General features: G+C 43.4%; 1 protein-coding gene across 2 annotated transcripts in view; it reads left to right on the top strand.

Annotated features, from left to right (window-relative positions):
• GABRG3 (gamma-aminobutyric acid type A receptor subunit gamma3) overlaps positions 1–15,740 on the top strand; it is a 600,858-nt gene extending 585,118 nt beyond the window's left edge. Inside the window, exons 8-10 of one of the 2 annotated variants that reach the window (XM_090064879.1) lie at positions 2,260–2,456; positions 4,528–4,557; positions 14,908–15,740. In XM_090064879.1, the coding sequence (XP_089921005.1) occupies positions 2,260–2,456; positions 4,528–4,557; positions 14,908–15,186 (506 nt within the window). In that variant the 3' untranslated portion in view covers positions 15,187–15,740. The remainder of the gene's footprint in view (positions 1–2,259; positions 2,457–4,527; positions 4,558–14,907) is intronic. The other variant, XM_090064886.1, reaches the window with a different exon arrangement.
• Positions 15,741–18,737: the final 2,997 nt, after the last annotated feature.

Raw genomic sequence — 18,737 nt, 5'->3', positions numbered from 1 at the left:
GGTGTATTCACTTTACCCCACAGCTTGGTGTCATCAGCAAACTTGAACAGGGTGCTCTCCACACCCTCGTCCAGGTCACTAATGAAGATGTTGAATAGCACCGGCCCAAGGACCGAGCCCTGGGGGACTCCGCTGCCTACACCCTCCCAGGTCAACATCAACCTGTCCACCACCACCCTCTGGGTTCACTTCTGGAGCCATTTTGCCACCCATGTGACAGTGCATTCATCAGTGCTGCAGCCCCTCAGCTTGCCCACCAGAATTGGGTGGGACACTGTGTTGAAGGCCTTCTGGAAGTCCAAGAAGATGACATCGACTTCCTCCCTCCCATCTAATCTCTTTGTTACCTGGTCATAGAAAGAGACCAGGTTAGTCAGGCTGGATTGGCCTTGCACAAACCCATGCTGGTTACCCCTCTACATCACTTTAGCAGTTTCCATCTTATTTCAATGGTTACTGTAAACTCAAGCCACAAAGAAGTTTCTAATTTTTGTGTAAAAGGTTTGTAATCCTCAAGGAAATAGTCTAAAAATGGAAAAATAAACCTGTCACAGTAAGAACAATTTCCATATCTTAAAAATGCACATAACTGTATACACAAACACATAGGGTGCATCTACATATGCTATTAAGGCAATGCAATAAACTCCAAAGTAGTTCACATCAGAGTTAACTGCTCCCAGGTGCAGTGTCTGCAAGTGTGCCTAAGACTGCAGCAATTAGAGCCATGGCAGAGCAGCCCAAGGCTGTCAGGGGACACAAGAGGTCAGCCCTGGGCTTTGGGTAGTGGCATCAGGTGGCATAACAGGTGGGAGGAGCTGCGGGTATGGCTGCTGGCTGGTTGGGTTGATAGGGCACAACTTGTGCTCAGCTATCACCATCCACATGAGTGTTTGATCTCAACTAATTATTCCACTGTAAAATATACTGTCCTTAAGAGGACTATCTTATGTCAGAGTTAATTAATTTACTGCACCCTAATACCAGCATGTGTAGACAGTGATACTTTATTGCAGAACTAATTGGTCAGCCCCGCAGTAAAGCCCATGTGTAGAAACATCCACAGATTTCAATTCCACTATACCCTAAATTGTTGGGTTTCAACATACTTTACATCAAGATAAGTCACATTAGATTATATTATCACTCCATCCTTTAAAGTACTAGATTTCTGGTGGGGATTCTGAACTAAGCCCATATTTCATTCAAGGTAGAGTTGAAGTTCATATACATTTCTATTTTCTTCCAGTCTCTAAAGGCCAGCTGCTACTAGCCTTGACTACTACAGACTTTGGCCAAGGTGGCACTTCTCTTGAGTGCAGTAGTTGTTTAGTGTATTATCAGGTGTAGGTTTGGTAGGTCATGCTGAATTCTTCTATTTATTCATATGAAATACAGCAACTGAATGACTGAAGAAGCTATAAATAACCTATAGACAACCTATAAACAATGACACTGAGGGATAAGGCTAGAGTGACAGTTTTAGATTTGATATTGATTGCAGAGCATCGTCAGTAGCCTGGGGCAGGTCTTCAATGCAACCACTACAATAATAAATAGGACATTCCTCCATGATGTGTGTTATAGTTTGGATTTTGCTACACTCACACTTGGGGTCTTTAATAAAATTCTATTTATGCAGTAGGCAGTTACATCTACCTTATCCAATACAAACCTTGTTTAATGTTGTCCAGCTCTGCCTTGAGCAAAGCCAGGGAATTTAGATGAGAAATTGTGAAGTCTGTGATGAGAAATGTACTTAATGATGTCAATTGTGTTCTATTTCTGGATCCATTTTTTCTTGATGTCTGCATCCCTATTGATAGCTTTAGCTGGTCTCTTCTTTTTTTCTTTTTTCTTTTTCTTTTTTGTTGAACACTGACTATATAACAAAACAAAGCTTTGTGAGGGACATATTATTTCCATCAATATTTTTTCAGGGTTTTTAATAATAAAAGACTTGTTTTTTATTCCCCTTTTTACTAATTTTTTCTACCCTTTTTTATATTTTGCCACTGAACTGAATAAAGGATGAATCACAAATAGGGAGGAGGAATGAAAATGGAAAGGAAAAATGTGGCAGATTTCAGTTTCTCATAGAAAATTTGAAACGTCTAAGGGAAAAAATATTTCCTTTAAAATGTTTTGTGCAATATACAAGTGGCTCTCCTGTTGTGTTTTATGTTAGCAACAGACCACTAACAACAGATCATTTTTATTGGGTGGACTTTAGTTCCTTTTTTGTATTTGTGTGTGCAGGTATCACCACAGTATTGACCATGACAACTTTGAGTACCATTGCAAGAAAGTCTTTACCTCGTGTCTCCTATGTCACAGCCATGGATCTTTTTGTGACTGTGTGCTTTTTATTTGTCTTTGCTGCTCTGATGGAGTATGCAACCCTCAATTACTACTCAAGCTGCAAAAAGCCAACCTGTACCAAGAAGAAAAAGTCGGTAAGATGTGATCATTTCAGATTTTTAATTAATTGTATGGAATGCAGGCAGAAAGTGATTCTTCCTCTGTCTACAGAAAATTGAGTAACTCAGGGGCTATGGAGGTGTGGCACAGGTATCTGGAATTGAAGGGGAGGAATGTAATAGGAGACAGAAGTGATCTTGGGGTATATCATAAGGTCAGTCCAATAAAAAGAAATTGAGTTGCAGTAGGGATGAACACAGTAAGAAAATACAAATGTGGGAAGCCTGCAGAAAGTGAGTAGATTGCAGAAAATGAATTTGTGGTCTGTATAAAAAAGAAAATTAGAGGTTGATGTGTTCTTGATCAATATCTTTAAGACAGACAGGAGAGAGAGGTGGAGTGAAGAGTCTGAATGGGGGAGTTGCTTGGAGATGGCATGGAAGTGAGCATGTGTCTGCAGGCAGATAAGATACCCAAATTTAAGAATTAAATTTATGAATAGCAGAACCATGTGAAACTAATTTAATTGTACAATATGTAGTGTGTCCCTTGCCACAGCTAAACAATCCATTTACTGGGGACTTATTTTAACCCAAAGTGACAAGCAACCAACACTTCGCTTTTAAATTAACAACCCATAGAATACATTCTTTCTGCCTCCCTCTAGAATTTGCACTACTTAAAAGGGACACATTTAAATCATGAGGAAAATGCAAGCATGAAGGCACTGCTTTGTGGGGGATTCTGTTTGTTTGTTTGTTTTGTGAAAAAGAAAAAAAGAGGGCGTTAATACATAAAACTTGTGGTGCTCTGGTGAGGTACCGGAGGACTGGAAGAGGGCCAACATGGTTCCTATCTTCAAAAAAGGGAGGAAGGAAGACCTGGGAAACTATAGGTCAGTTAGTCTTACCTCGATCCTGGGTAAGCTTTTTGAGAGAATTATCCTGGCACATGTCCACGAGGGGCCAGTAAGGGACATTATGCTTAGGGGCAACCAAAATGGGTTCATTAGAGATGGGTGTGACTAGAAATAACAGTCACAAGCTGGCAGAGGGTAAATTCAGATTAGACATCAGGAGGCACTACTTCACGGTCAGGGCAGCTAGGATCTGGAACCAACTTTCAAGCGAAGTGTTGCTGGCTCCTACCTTGGGAATCTTTAAGACAAGGCTAGACAATCACCTTGCTGGAGTTGTTTGACCGCAGTACCCTTTCCTGCCATGGCTGGGGGTCAGACTTGATGATCTGCTCAGGTCCCTTCCGACCCTACCAACTATGAAACTATGAAATATGGGAAAAGATAGGATTTGGGAAATACGCTATGGTGGGGCACAGCTGGGGTGCTCACCATGCAACTTGGACTGCAGCTGGCTAGGGAAGAGACAGCAGTGAGGGCAGCTGGGAAAATATCCTGAGGATTTTTTTTTAAACAAGAAGGTGTGTGGTGGAGCAGCAGTGGGGTGCCCGCCACTCTGGGGAGTGAAAGAGACTTCACCGAGTGGGAGGCGGTGCCAGTGCAGTCCGTAATAGGGCAGAATGCGAGAGGCCTAACACTGTTCTAAACTGGGCCCAGACTCAGGCCAGAGCAGAGCACAGGTGTTAGGAATATCTGCGAAGCTTGGGATGCACTACAGCGGTGGTTGGAGCTGCATACATAGGCCCAGAAGAACAGGGCATCATTCAAAGAGCAGCCTTCTACCTAATTAAGACCCTAATCATTTAACAATAAGGCATGGCAGGAGAGAGAGATGGGCAAACAAAAATGACAGTGGATGATGAGGATGGCTGAGTATAGAGAATGACAATTATAAAGTGGTTATATTTTAAGGCATACAAATCTAGATGAGGGTGTGATGCAACCCTGATGAGATGTAGTAACTGAAAATGTGACAATTTAAGTAGGATGAGAATAAAAGCTTTGCTATTTTCTACTAAATATATTAACGTAATTAGGTGATGATGGGATTGTGGAATAAAAAATATCAGTATTAAACTTATGTGTGATTTTCCTACTTTTTAATGTGTATTTTAAGAAATGTTATTAAATCTGGATGACTATAAAGCAAATGTTTTATTCTTCTAAATAATTCTCTTGTTTTATTTAAGCTACCCGATGTCAGTTTTGGTCACATGTTGGTAAGTACACCATTTTTATTTAAGGACAGTAAAGGAGGAATATCAAGTTGCTGACACCCACTTCAAAATATCCATGGAGGAAGCTTTAATGTCATGTCATGCTGTACCTGATCTAACTGTGAATGTTTTTCTTTTTTGTTAAAAGGTCAGTTTGTTTTGGGCAATAGAAGAGGAACAACAGAGCTGCCTCTTGCTATATATACTTGCCACGTGATGTGGGGTGATCAAATCTGGCATCTTTGGTTGTGTCTTATTCTTAGCCAAAACATTTTGCATATCTGCTTTATAAAAAGAATATAGAAATAGATATTAAAAAATCATAAACACATTTAATGGATTTAAAATTCTCAAAAACTAAGAAGTAATTAGTTTTAAAATGTTAATTTATTTTCATTGTACATAATAAAATATCTGTACAAGTGTTAAACTATTCTTTGGATAGTGAAGGCAAACAATTTTCAAGCACAGCTTAATGCTGTTTCATCCCCAAATTGGGTGATTGCTTCCAGTTAGTTATTTCTGAATGCAGAATTGTGGTAGGTGGGTGCTGAATTACACATACACTTTTATAGATAAACAGTGTGGAAATCTGGTTGAATATTCTGATTTATATATGACAGATACAGCTAAATATATTGAAAAGAATAAAACCTAGACTTTTTCATATCTTGAGGTTTGGGCTGTTTAAGTTTCTAATTTAACATAGATAATTTTTAACGTTAGCTTTTAAAATTGAATAACCTTGTCTTGAAGAAAAGAGAGCGGGGAAAGTGATGCCCTTTCTAATGTGACTATTTAAAATTCTGAGTTTGAAATTTACACCTTTGAGATTGTAACAGGGCCCCTACTGAGACCCTGTTACTAAAGGGATGTGGACAGCTGAAGACCATTACAACTTGGGGAGTGGGCCCTGCCCACAGAGAACCAATGAGGCCTGGACCCAAAGGATAAGAGGGAAAGAAAGTGAAGGAGAAATTGCCTTCGGATACAAGAGAACAAGGTCAGGGTTAATTGAGAACCCAGGAGAAGAAAAGAAGTGAAAAGGATTCTGACCAGAGAGCCCTGAGGTTGGGACGCCAGAAGACAGGTCAGATGTGAGACGGATGACTGATCGGGTAATTAGACTGCATTTTGATGAGTGTGGGGAGAAGCAGAGTCACACCGTAGGCTGGAGCCACAGCTGGCATTAAGGATCGGGAAGGCTATGTCGATCTGAAAGGGCAGCGGGAGGTACGACCCCTGTCCAGACCCCTAAAGAATCCAGGTGAAGCCAGAACCGCCCCCCCCCCCGAGTACAGAGAGACACCAAGGGTTGAGAGGACAAGCCCCAACTGTGGGAGAGCCATGGAGCCTGCATGCCAGCTGCCAGGGAAAGATGCAGGCAGCAACTGTAACAAGCCACTAATGAGATAATTAGTGGTGGATACCAGGACTTTGCGCGGTACTTACCAATTGTACTAGTGGACTGGGACCAGCCAGGAGACTTGGGGAGGGATCCCCGAGATTGGGCTGTTGGACTGCTTCTTTCTCCAGAGGGGGTTCCTGTAAATAGTAGAAAGAAAAGAGCTGAATAAAAGCACCTGCATTATACCCGATCCAGAGTGGTACTTCCCGCGGGTACTCCCTCAAATAACACCCCTTCCTCCCTATTTCTATTAAGATCCAAATCTTGGCAGAAGAGAATCAAGAGGCTTGGGTGGGGGGTAATCTATGCGGACCCACTGACAAAGTGGTGCATTGGCCAGGAACCCGGGTGGCTGGCCAGACACTATGGATACACAGGTACCCACAGACTGGCAGGAGACACACAGCCTCACGCTGAGACTTCTCCAGGGTCAGCAGGCTCAATTGGAGGAGATGGTGAGAATGCGGAACCAAGAGACCCAGCTGTAGGCCCGTCAGCAGGACCTTTATGAACAGCTCGCAGCCCAACAGACCTCCGTGGTAAGAGAAGGGGGTGGGCAAGGACTGCCCCGGATGACGGGGGAAGATGACATCAAGGCCTACTTAGAGGCATTCGAACAGGTGGCAATGGTTGCAAAATGGGACCCGGTGAATTGGCTGTTAAGTTGGGGCCACTCCTTATTGGCCCGGCCCAGGCCGCCTACCAGGCCTTCAGAAGGACCAAGGCACAGGACTATATGAAGGTGAAATCTGCAATCCTGTATCGATTAGAAATTTCACCAGAGACATACCGGCACAAATTCCGGGCCAGAAAGGGACCCAAAGGGGGCCAGCCTTGACTGTTAATCCAGACACTTTGAGACCTAGCGGATCGATGGTTAAGGCCAGAGGAGCATACTTCTCTGGAGATAGTAGACAGGATAGTGCTGGAACAATTTTTAATGGATCTCATGGGTAGTGCCTAGAGGTGGGTCCAGTGCCATCAACCTAAGATGGTGGAGGAAGCCCTCCACCTAGCAGAAGATTATGCCGCAACAGAGGGGAAAGGAGAAACACCCAAGAGAGAGAAAAGCGGCGGGCCAACTTCTGCCCCCCAGCTGAACACCACTGCCCCTCCTAGGCAAGGAGAGGTCATACAAAGGGAGGTACGCACAGAGGGCTACCCCGAGGTGAGATGTTACCAGTGTGGGGAGAGAGGCCACACTTCCCGGTTTTGTCCTAGTGGAGTCCCTGATCTCAGTCCTAGAATGGAAAGGCACGACGAGAAAATGGACTGCAGTTTTGGCTGGCATAGAGGCCCTGATCAGAAGAGCAAGCCAGTAGTGGAGGTCCGAGTAGGTAACACAGTTATACCGGCTGTAGTAGATACAGGATGCTCCCAATCTATGGTATGCAGTGATTTGTTGCCTCCACATCTAGGGAGCCCCAGCACCCCAGTCTCCATGATATGTATGCACGGCGCGGTCTACACCTACCCACGAAGAAAGCTGGAGCTCTTGGTACTAGGATGGACAGAAGAGATCCGGGTTGGGATAGCCAAAACCTTGCCCTGTCTGATACCGCTGGGGTTGGATTGGCCGCACCTGGGGGAGGTAGTTTGCTAGTGGATGCCAGATGTACCTGGGGAAGGTGAAGGGAGAGCCCAGACCCTCTACTTCAGGGACGCAGAAGAAAGTTTGAACATTGATTGGATGATGGAAGAAGGAAGCTTTCACCAAGAACAACGATGAGAGCCCTTGTTCCAGAACTTATGGAAATCCCAGCATGAAGAGCCAGAGGGAATGACTGGGACTGCCCCAAGACCCCCTTGAACCTCGCGTTACGAGGTAAGAAGGGGTCTACTTTACTGGGTAGAAGACATAGAAGAGGGAGGAGAGAGAGCCCAGTTCCTTGTGCCCCGGAGATACTGGGAGGGCTTGTTACAGATCGCCCATACCCTGCCTATGGGAGGACACCTAGGGCACAATAAGATGGAGGCCAGACTCAAACAAAAAGTCTTTTGGGCTGGCATATATAAATTGTCAGAAAGATTCTGTGCAGAATGTCCGGAATGCCAGAAGACAGGGAGGGGGGTAAAACCAACGAGAGTCCCTTTAGTACCCATGCCCCTGATCAAGCATCCGTTTGACCGTATCGCCTTGGACATAGCTGGGCCCTTCCTGCATAGCAGGGCAGGATACCAGTTTATTCTGGTGATTATAGATTATGCCACTCAGTTCCCCAAGGCCGTGCCATTGAGATCAGTGACGGCCCCAGCGATAGTTACCGCATTACTGCGATGGATCTCCTGGGTGGGGATACCCCAGGAGATTTTAACCAACCAGGGAAAGAATTTTATGTCCAAAATTCTAAAAGGAGTTTGCCAGGTGCTGAAGATAAAGCAGTTATGCACCTCAGTATATCATCCCCAGACAGATGGGCTGGTAGAGCGGTTTAACCGTACCCTTAAGGGAATGCTCAGGGCATGTATACAAGGCAATCCCTGGGAGTGGGATGCCCTGTTGGCCCCATTGCTTTTTGCTATAAGAGAAGCCCCACAGGCCTCAATGGGATTTGCCCCATTTGAATTATTTTATGGTCACAAAAACCTTGAAAAAACTCCAATCATTTCTGGGGTTTGCCAATTATTATTGGTGGTTCATCTCTAACTTTTCAGAAAAGGCAGCCCCGCTGACAGAATTGACAAAGGGATGCCGCAGCCCAACCTCCTGGAACTCAGAAGCCCCAGGCCTTTGATTAGTTGAAGGATGTATTATGTCAATACCCAGCCCTGTATATGCCAGACTTTCAGAAACCTTTTTTCCTACAAACCTATGTGTCGGCAGTTGCACTAGGCGCCATATTATTTCAAAAGGAACAGGAAGCTATAAGACCAGTGGCGTTTGCTAATAGAAGACTTAAACCCACTGAGGCCCATTACTCTACCATAGAAAAAGAATGTCTGGCAATATGATGGGGCATAGAACTCTTTCAATACTACCTATTAGGCAGGAAGTTCATGCTTATCACGGACTACATACCCCTCCAGTGGCTAAGTACAGCAAAATCAAATAATGCTAGACTTATGAGATGGTCTCTAGCATTACAACCTTTCTGTTTTGCAGTGGAACATCAAAAGGGATGGAAAAGTAGAAATGTAGATTTCTTATCCCGCCTGGAGACATCCCTATCTAAGACACAATATCCAGGAAAAGAGATACACCAGAAAGTTAAGGATCTTATGACGTGAGCAAGAATGGTCAAAGAGAAGTTCTGGCCCTTTCTTTGTTTTTTTTTTTCTTTTTCCCTCCCTCCCTGGGGGCATAGGACTAAGTACTTGGAGAGGGAGGTGTGTAACAGGGACCCGACTGAGACCCTGTTACTAAAGGGACGTGGACAGCTGAAGACCTACAACTCGGGGGTGGGCCCTGCGCATGGAGAACCAATGAGGCCTGGACCCAAAGGATAAGAGGGAGAGAAGGTGAAGAAATTGCCTTGGGGCACAAGAGGACAAGCTCGGGGTTAATCAAAACCCCAGGAGAAGAAAAGAAGTGAAAAGGATTCTGACCTGTGATACCAGAGAGCCGTGAAGTTGGGACTTCAGAAGACAGGTCAGATGTGAGATGGACGACTGACTGGGTAATTGGACTGCATTTTGGTGAGTGCAGGGAGAAGCGGAGCCACGCCAATTGTATTAGTGGACTGGGACCAGAAAGAAAAGAGCTGAATAAAAGCACCTGCATTATACCCAATCCAGCATGATACTTCCCACGGGTACTCCCTCAAACAACACCCCCTTCCTCCCTATTTCTATTAAGATCCAAGTCATGACAGGCAAGAATCAAGAGGCTTGTGGGGGAGGTACTCTGCGTGGACCAGCTGACAGAGATGAATGAACTAAGAAAATGATGTGTTCTTGTTTTCTGCCACTATTGTTTCACTGAAGATGCTTTTGTTAAATGTTACGTTAGTATTTTGATAGCTTCATCACAGCAAATAAAAAGATAGGAATTTAAGTTCTCCAAATGAAAATATATAGCTTGGGGAAATAAAGTGCTCAATATAGAAAAATTGTGAAGAGATCAAATAACTGCAGTTTTATTCACCCAGTTTTCTTGTGCCTTTGATGATAAAGCAGCTTTTAATAGTTGTGTGCTTGTACTGTGTCTTTTAAAGAGTACATATACCAAAAATAAATGAAATAGTGAATTTTATGAGGGTTGATGCGGAAAGGATGCATTTTTCTTAACATTGTAGTACTGCTGTTGATGGAGATGTGTTTTACTAGGCTCCTATAATCATAGCAGGTGAGTGCTGACTATGAGATAGTAATTTTTCAAGTCTATCTTAATTTCTTTCCCTTGCCCTCCCCCAGCATTTTAAAAAAGGTTTACCTCCTTATAGAGAATGTCATGTGTAACATGCACAGAACTAATTTGCTCAGCTATTTTTTAATTACTGGATTTGGAAAGCCACTGGTTTTGGATCTAGGCACATGGGGATTTCCTGACAGGAAGGATCTTTTATGTGGTGTAGATGCAAGATCTACACAAATTTGTAAGGCTAGAGAATACTGTGCTTTGTCTAATCCCATTTGGTACATAGTGACACACTGACACGTGTAAATGCTGCAGGGTAGGTTTACTCTAGAGTAAATTACTCTAGAGTGAACCCACCCCAGGCAGGTGTCTACACGTGCGAGGATATAGAAACAGATTTACTGCTCCTGGCTGCTGCAGCCAGGAAGAGCTCTAGGTTCCCCCTGGGTGACAGCTCAGGGGCTGGCAGGGAGCATGAGAGATTGCTGGGAGATCGCTCCCTGCCTCTGGGAGCTACCTGCTGCCAGCGTGGGTCCTGTCAATGGAGCCAATGTCCCCCTCCCCTGGCACCAGGGAGCTCCCAGCCCCAGCTTCCCAACCGGAGGGGGCAGGGGGCTTGGAAAGAGCTGCAGGGGAAGGGCAGGTCTCAGCCTCCTGCCCTGATATGCCAGTGGGGCAGCCAGCAGCAAGTCTCCAGCTGGGCAGGGAATACAGCTAGCAGCAAGCTGGGGGGCTCACTGCTAGCTGCCTCACTGGCAGATCGGGGCACAGTGCTGGGACCTGCCCTCCCCTGCAGCTCTTTCCCAGGCCCACGCTTTGATTGCCCAACTGGGGCATGGGGCTAAGACCTGCCCCTAACTGGGACAATTCTCAGATACCCACAGGCTGCTCAGGAAAGTCTGAATGTGCAGCCTGGAGGTCCTCCAGTCTGCATGTGAAGACTTTCCCAGGCAGCCCAGGGCTGGCTGGGAACTGTCCCAGTCAGGGGCAAGGTCGCAGCCAGCTCTAGGCTAGTTGCAGAACAGTCCCCATGCAGGCAGCTCCCAGCAAATTACTGCATAGTAAGCCTCTGCACATATAGACAGTGATCCTACTGCACAGTAATTTGTACTAATCTGAAGTAAAGCATCTCATGTAGATTCACCCAGTAACTTTAGAAGCACCACCAATTGACAGCTTAAAACATCCAAAAAAGGTAATCTATTCTTAAATTGGCCTTTCCTCCATTTTCAGAGCTAAGGAGAGACTTGATACAACAGAAAAACTGGACTACTAATGGGCAAAAACAGGCTTTATTTTGTTGTTTGTTACTCTAAGGAACTTTTGGAATACTGAATCTATTCTTTTCAATTTAAGTCAACTGGAAATATTTCCCTCAAGTCTTCTTTAAAAAATACTAATATGGGGCTGGCATGGAAAATGCAGCCCCAAAGTAGAAAGCTTCAGAAATCCCAAATATGTGGAAAAGAAAGGTTGGTATAACAAAACTCCACTTGTACCTGAGCTATAGATTTTGCTACTTTACTGTATTACAATCTGGTATGGTGGAATTTTATACCAATACAAGATTCCTAGAGCTAAAATGGATTCCACATGGTATCAGTGTATAATATTGATTATATTGAATGCTGTTGTTGTTGTTTATGTAGCAGTATTGATATGGATAGTGATACACAGATGAGAACTTTTTTTTCATAATAATTAATATTAGTCATATTTACAACACACTAATATTGCACTACTAATAATACTGATGTTAATAATAATAAGTGATACTAATTTAGTATTAAAGGGCAATTAGTAGAAGAGGTTGTAGGGATGACAAAAAGAAAAACAAAAGAAAATAAAATTGTTCATAGTTTCATAGTAGCTAGGGTCAGGAGGGACTTGAACAGATCATCTAGCCTGACCCCCTGCCACAGGCAGGAATGAATGCTGGGTTCACAAGACCCCAGGCAGGTGATCATCCAACCTCCTCATGAATTTGCCCCCGGTAGGGGTGAGGACCACTTCCCTGGGAAGTTGGTTCCAGATTTTGGCCACCCTAACTGTAAAAAATTGCCTTCTGATCTCTAACCTAAACCTATTCTCCATCAGCTTATTACCATTGTTCCTTGTCACCCCAGGTGGTGCTGGGGAGAAAAGGGCTCTACCTATTTGCTGTTGATCTCCCCAGAGGAGTTTGTAGGCAGCCACCGGGTCCCCCCTCAGCCTCCGTTTGCTGAGGCTGAACAGGTTCAGGTCCCTCCGTCTCTCCTTGTAGGGTCTGTCCTGCTGCCCTCTCACCAAGCAGGTGGCCCTCCTCTGAACCCTCTTCAGGGTGGCCACACGCCTCTTGAAGTGCGGTGCCCAGTAATGATCACAGTACTCCAACTGCAGCCTTACAAAGTCGCATACAGGAGAGTATCACCTCTCTGAACTGGCTTGAGATGCATCTCTGGATGCATGACAGGGTATGGCTGGCCTTGCTGGTTGCAGTCTGGGATTGGCGGCTCATGTTCATCTTGGAGTCAATAATGACTCCAAGATCCCTTTCCGCCTCTGTGCTTTCAAGAGGGGAACTCCCCAGCCTGTATGTATGCCTTGGACTCCTCCCAAGGTATAGATAGCACCCTGCATTTGTCTACGTTGAACCCCATCCTATTCTCGTCTGCCCACTTTTGTAGTCTATCTAAATTTATTTGCAGCCTCTCTCTCCCTTCAAGTGTATCCACCTCGCCCCACATCTTAGTGTCATCAACAAACCTGGACAGCGTGCTTTCCTCCCCCTTGTCCAAGTCGCTGATGAAGATGTTAAACAGTGTGGGCACGAGGACTGAGCCCTGGGGTACCGCACTGCTCACATCTCACCAGGTTGAGTACAACCCGTCAACTACTACTGTCTGGGCACGCCCTGTCAGCCAATTTTTTATGCATCCAACTGTGTAGGCATCAATGCCACAGTCGCTTGATTCATTGATGAGGACGGGGTGAGAGACAATGTCAAAGGCCTTCTTAAAGTCTAGAAAGACTACATCCACAGCAACACCATCATCCAAGGATTTACTCACCTGGTCATAAAAGGCAACCAGGTTGGTCAGGCAGGACCTGCTTTTGATGAACCCATGCTGATTGCCCCTGATCATGATCTCCCCTGCTGGCCCCCCACAGATGTGCTCATTGATCTTCCCAAGCACCAAGGTGAGGCTTACAGGCCTATAGTTACCTGGGTCCTCCTTCCTCCCTTTCTTGAAAATTGGGACCACATTATCCAGTTTCCAATCCCCTAGCACCTGGCCAGATGACCACAGATGCTCATACAGCCAGGCCAGTGTTCTTCTAAAGTATTATAACAAAGTGAAACCATGCAACTTGTTTCCTTTTTTTATACCTCAAGAATTGGGTACATTCTTTTCGAGTCTGATTGCAAGGTCAATGAAGTTGATATGAGTCTTTCCACTAATTTCTGTAGAAGAGGTCAAATTTGCAGGGGGAGGGTGTTTGGTGCACAGAGAGGAAGAGCCAGGTATAGGTGAAGGAACTACATGAAAAGAAAATGGTGTGACAGCATATAAAAAGCAGACAATATAAAGACAGAAGAAAGAGCCTAGAGTTGAAGTGAAGGTGGAGGTGGAACTGTGTAGAGCCTTGAAGTTGAGGGGTCACTGGTTCTGTTTATTATTAGAATAAATGCTATAAGATAGGCCATGTCCACACATGGTATGGATGTTTGGTTCCCTGGGGACAACTAGCAGTGGCGCAGCTTGCGCTGCCACTAATTCTCCTCAGGGAACACCCATGCCATAAGCCTCTGGCACATGGCAAATTACCTTGGCCCCAGCAGCCTTACCTGGGGTCCTGGGGGCCTCACGGGGCTGCAGCTGCATTGCTTCTGCCACATGGAATCTAGCCAACAGCAGAGTACAGCTCCAGATGGCCAGGATCTGGCTTTGGGTGGTGCCACTCCTCTTTTTTTTGTCTGTGGGGTTTTTTGTCCCCTGGATATTCAGAGGTCAAAAAAAACTTGAGTGCTGCTCCGTTGCAATGTTGAGAACAACTGAATGTTCAGTATGTGACACTGCAGGTATGTCTACAATACCACATACTGCATGGCCACACTCATCTGTATGTGGCCATAGTGTCTAGTGATGTTAATATGAAAGTTGGCACTGATAATGGCTGTCTTATTCCACTTATGTATGTATGTATTTGTTTGTTTGGTATTTTTCTGGTTACTCTTAATCATTCTAAGCTTAGGTGACATTAATACTGATGTGTTTGCTAACAGGAATGACTGCATGTGAGGGGCCCCTGTAAAATAGCTAGTAGACTCACGTATTTGATGACCACATCCTAGTTACTGCTCTAACAACATTCTTAAATAACTTAAGCAACAATTGATTTTGCAGATGATAGACTGATTGTGTAAGTGAACACTTGAGATTCCCATGGAGAATATGCCCTGAAAATTCATTTAGGTGGCCACTGCATATCATAATCACTCTATCAAAATACATTTGCAAAGGTATATGTTAGTAATAAATAAGTTGATATCTAAATCTAGAAGTCCAAAAGCATCAGTTGCATATGCTCAGCCTCTCTTTCACCATGTCTATAAGTGCTGATTATGTAAACTAAGGTTTCTTTTTAATCTGTTTTTTTCCCCCAGAACTATTCTGTACTTGATATGAGACCACCACCTACAGTCATCACATTGAACAATGCCATGTACTGGCAAGAATTTGAAGAGGCTTGTGTCTATGAGTGTCTGGATGGGAAAGACTGCCAGAGCTTTTTCTGTTGTTACGAAGAATGTAAATCAGGTTCATGGCGGAGAGGACGAATTCACATAGACATCTTAGAACTGGACTCCTATTCAAGGGTCTTTTTTCCTACATCATTCTTGCTGTTTAACCTGGTCTACTGGGTTGGATACCTCTACCTTTAAATGTTGCCTGTAGTAGTGAAGGCTACTCTTTTCACACTGCGTGGGAATGGTGAACATGAAGAAGAGGAGGGCATGGCCAGTTTCATCTCAAATTACAGAGGCCACGTTACCTTTTATCATCACAGAAACTGATGAAGGATTTTAAGATGTAATTGCCTGAAAAAGAAAAATCTTGGATTCTCCCTACTGCTAGTCATTTTAAGTACAGGATTCTTACTAAATTCAGCTGAATATGTAATGTGAGCAATGTTTATTATTTCTTATATAATGAAACCTTTATTATTCTCCCTTGACACACAAATATGCAGAATTCAGGCAAGGAAACAAATGTGAAACCTTTGATTTGGGTTCTTCATTCATATGCTCTCTTCAGTTTTCCCCTATCCCTGGAGCTCAAGCAATGCCCACTGGTACTGGCTAGCCGTGGTGCAACTAGAACCAAGAACAACCCAAGCTACCCAATTGTGCTGAAGCCTCCACCGTTGCTTGGAAAAATCATCATAGAAAAAGACCATTCCTCCAGTCCTGTCAAGCCATGGAAGTTCCCTTCTCCTGTAAAGCTCTGGGATTAATGTGTTTTGGCCCTTCCTACCTATATTGGTTTTAATTTCAGGTGAAAAAGCTGATTTACAAGAATACTCAGATCTGTTACCAATCTCTGAGATGGCTGCAGGTAGAACTTTTAAAGCATTTTAAAGCCTTTAACTGTCATGTTTTGACTGGAAACACGGTGGTAACTGATTTCTAAAATAGTTTACTTGAAACTGGGCAAGACTTCTGCTTCTACGTGTTGTTGTAGCAGGCTATAGTTGATAGGTATGAGTAAGTTCACTATTTAATAATACTAGGGATATGTGATTTTTTGCAGATTGTGATTTAATACAAAGTTCACCCATGTTTTCTTGGGGTTTTTTACATCCCCCCCGTTCAAATTATTTTCAGGCAAAAGATGAGGTTGTATTTCCACAAAGCTAAATCTGGCAGTCCTTACCTATAGAAGATTGCCACTGAGTGTGAATTAGGGACTAAAAATGTTGTTCTGTATAGAGCTATACAGCAGCTCAAGTGACTGTAGTGGATTTAAATCAAAGCAGTTAAGGAATATGACAAAGGTTAGGGATTTTGGCAGGGGAAGCAAGTGTTTTTTTCCCCCCAGCTGCCCACTAGATTTTAACCTGGAAAAACATTTTGAATTCTGGAATGTTTCACATACTGAATTCTTAAACTATTCATTTTGCAACATTTTAAATCTTTTTACAGTGTCCAGCTATTACTTTTTGACAAACACAGTTACTAACCTAATTACTAAACAGGCAAAACTCACTGAAAATCCAATAGAAATCAGTTTTCAGTGCCCTTTGACTGATAAAAAATGATTAAGACAAAAGCAGGATAACACATTTTGAAGTAAAGCATATCTACAATCATAAAAGGCAACTTTTTTCTCCTTTGTGAGACCAGTTAAACATATTCCAAAATGTATGCATCTTTCCCATATGCATTTGAACACAATGGACGGTAGAAGCTTAAAGATCAGTCCTTTGTATTCTCAGATGGAAGTAAAACTAAAATCCTGTAAAAAAACCCAAGGATTAATACCCTGGCAACTTCAGATATAAGTAAATTAGTTATGTTCTTCAATACTAGTGCATCTCATCACTGCTTCTCAGTGCCTGCAGAGTATTTTTAATTGAATGAATATCTCAAAACATTAAATGTAGCTTTTCAAAATATTATTTTCTGGTTTCATTAAAGCATAGGCTAAGTATGAAATGTTAATAGACTGAAAGCTAGATATAGAAAAATAGTTTGTGTTTGACTTCTGCAGAATAGAAGTACTGGGCAAAATGCAACTTGCTCAGAATAGCATGGAAAGGCAATAGGACACTTTTTGGTTTGATAAGGAACCTTGTTTTAGTGAAATCTTACCTAATCCATTTCCTGCTAGACTTAAAATTGCATCTTCCCCTAGTAACAGATATTTTAATAATACTACTTTCCCTCAGTAATTTGCTATTCCTCTGTGAACAAAATATATTTTGTGCAAAATTGTGGGTGTTCTTTGTTGGGTTGAAGTTGCATTCTGAACAAAATGATTGGGAAGCTCATGAAGTGAGATAAAGCTAAATATCCAGGGCTGAAACTGTGAGCCACTTGCTGCTCTGATAACTGCCATCCTCACCCATACTTAAAAAATATCAAGTAATATTTTAAACTGAAGCAAGATAGTGAATCTATTTATCCTTTGGGAGCCTGATCCTGCAAACCCTCTTCACATGCTCAATGACTTCAATGGGAGTATTCTAGACCTTTGATTCATAAAGTGGTGTTAATTAAACAGCTGTATATATAAGTGAGCACTCTTGAAGTGCCTGTGGAAAGTGTCTGCTCCATTTGTAGACCCATCTGTTCTGCTGACCCATTGCTACCCAATCTATCTAAAAGCACACTGTACCCTCAGGTCCTTCCTTGGAAGATTAATTCTACTAAGTCTGTTTATAGTGCCTCTGTTTTATGAGTGCCTTCATAAACAGATGTCAAGACATGAAATTCCACTATTCCATCTTGTACAACAGTAAAACGCCAAACTAAGACATACTATTATTAAGCTTGAAAAAAAAGTAAAGGCGCACTTTTGTTGCTATTTTAGGACAGCTACAAAGCTCTTGCCCAAGTACACATATATGCACTCAATTTCTTTGCAGTTCTGGTTCTGTGTAGCTGAAAAAAACACCCCACCACAATGTTATATCCCTCTCTAGCCCTTTAAAAGAACCAAGAGTGAATCCGGAGAGAGGGGTATACAGTGGCACAGACATGCCGCCTTTAGATGTCTTACATGTGAGCTCTTAGCACAGGTTCTGCCAAGATCCCCCACCGGAGCCCACAGTGTAAGTACTGCTGCTGCCACTCATCCCCTCACTTCTCCTGCTACTGAATTCAGTAAGGAGAGGGAGGGAGAGAAAGGGCAAACAGCAGCAACATTAACCCACTGGACTCTGTAGCTGTGCAAAAGCAGGGGCTCCAGACAGACCCCAGCCCAATCAGCTGATGAGCATACTTGTAATACGGCACCTCAGCAGGAGCCTGTGCTGACCAGGCAGTGAGCTCAGAGCTCTCTGTGCATGCACCGTACAGCCAAAGTAAGGTAGGGGGGAGGGGATGGCACATCTTCTTACCCCATTCTTGGATTTACTAATTATAAGAACCACTATTTCATGGCAACAGATCCAGCTTTACGTACTGAAACACATCACAATTTGAATACGTACTGAACAGGAGTATGTAGTTGCAGTATCTGCTTACTAATACTCGTGTCAAGCAATGTGCTCCTCTTCAGCTGGTCTGTTCTAGTATTTTACACTTCCTCATTTGGAACATTTGGAACAGTTAAGCTTAAATGTAGTACACTGTATGCAAGACAAGCAGCTGTAAGATGCTAGGTTCTGGTATGTGTTTTTATAACCATTGCTAGTTTTCTAGGTTTGTCAGCTTCAGTGTTCAGTCTTTCAGTGGTAAGTCAGACCCTGTGGGTGCTTCCAGATGAGTAT

The sequence above is a fragment of the Crocodylus siamensis genome, chromosome 1 (genome assembly GCF_052110815.1).
Source record: "Crocodylus siamensis isolate JL-2025a chromosome 1, ASM5211081v1, whole genome shotgun sequence".
Lineage (NCBI taxonomy): Eukaryota > Metazoa > Chordata > Crocodylia > Crocodylidae > Crocodylus > Crocodylus siamensis.
This window is presented reverse-complemented; position numbering and strand designations above follow the sequence as displayed.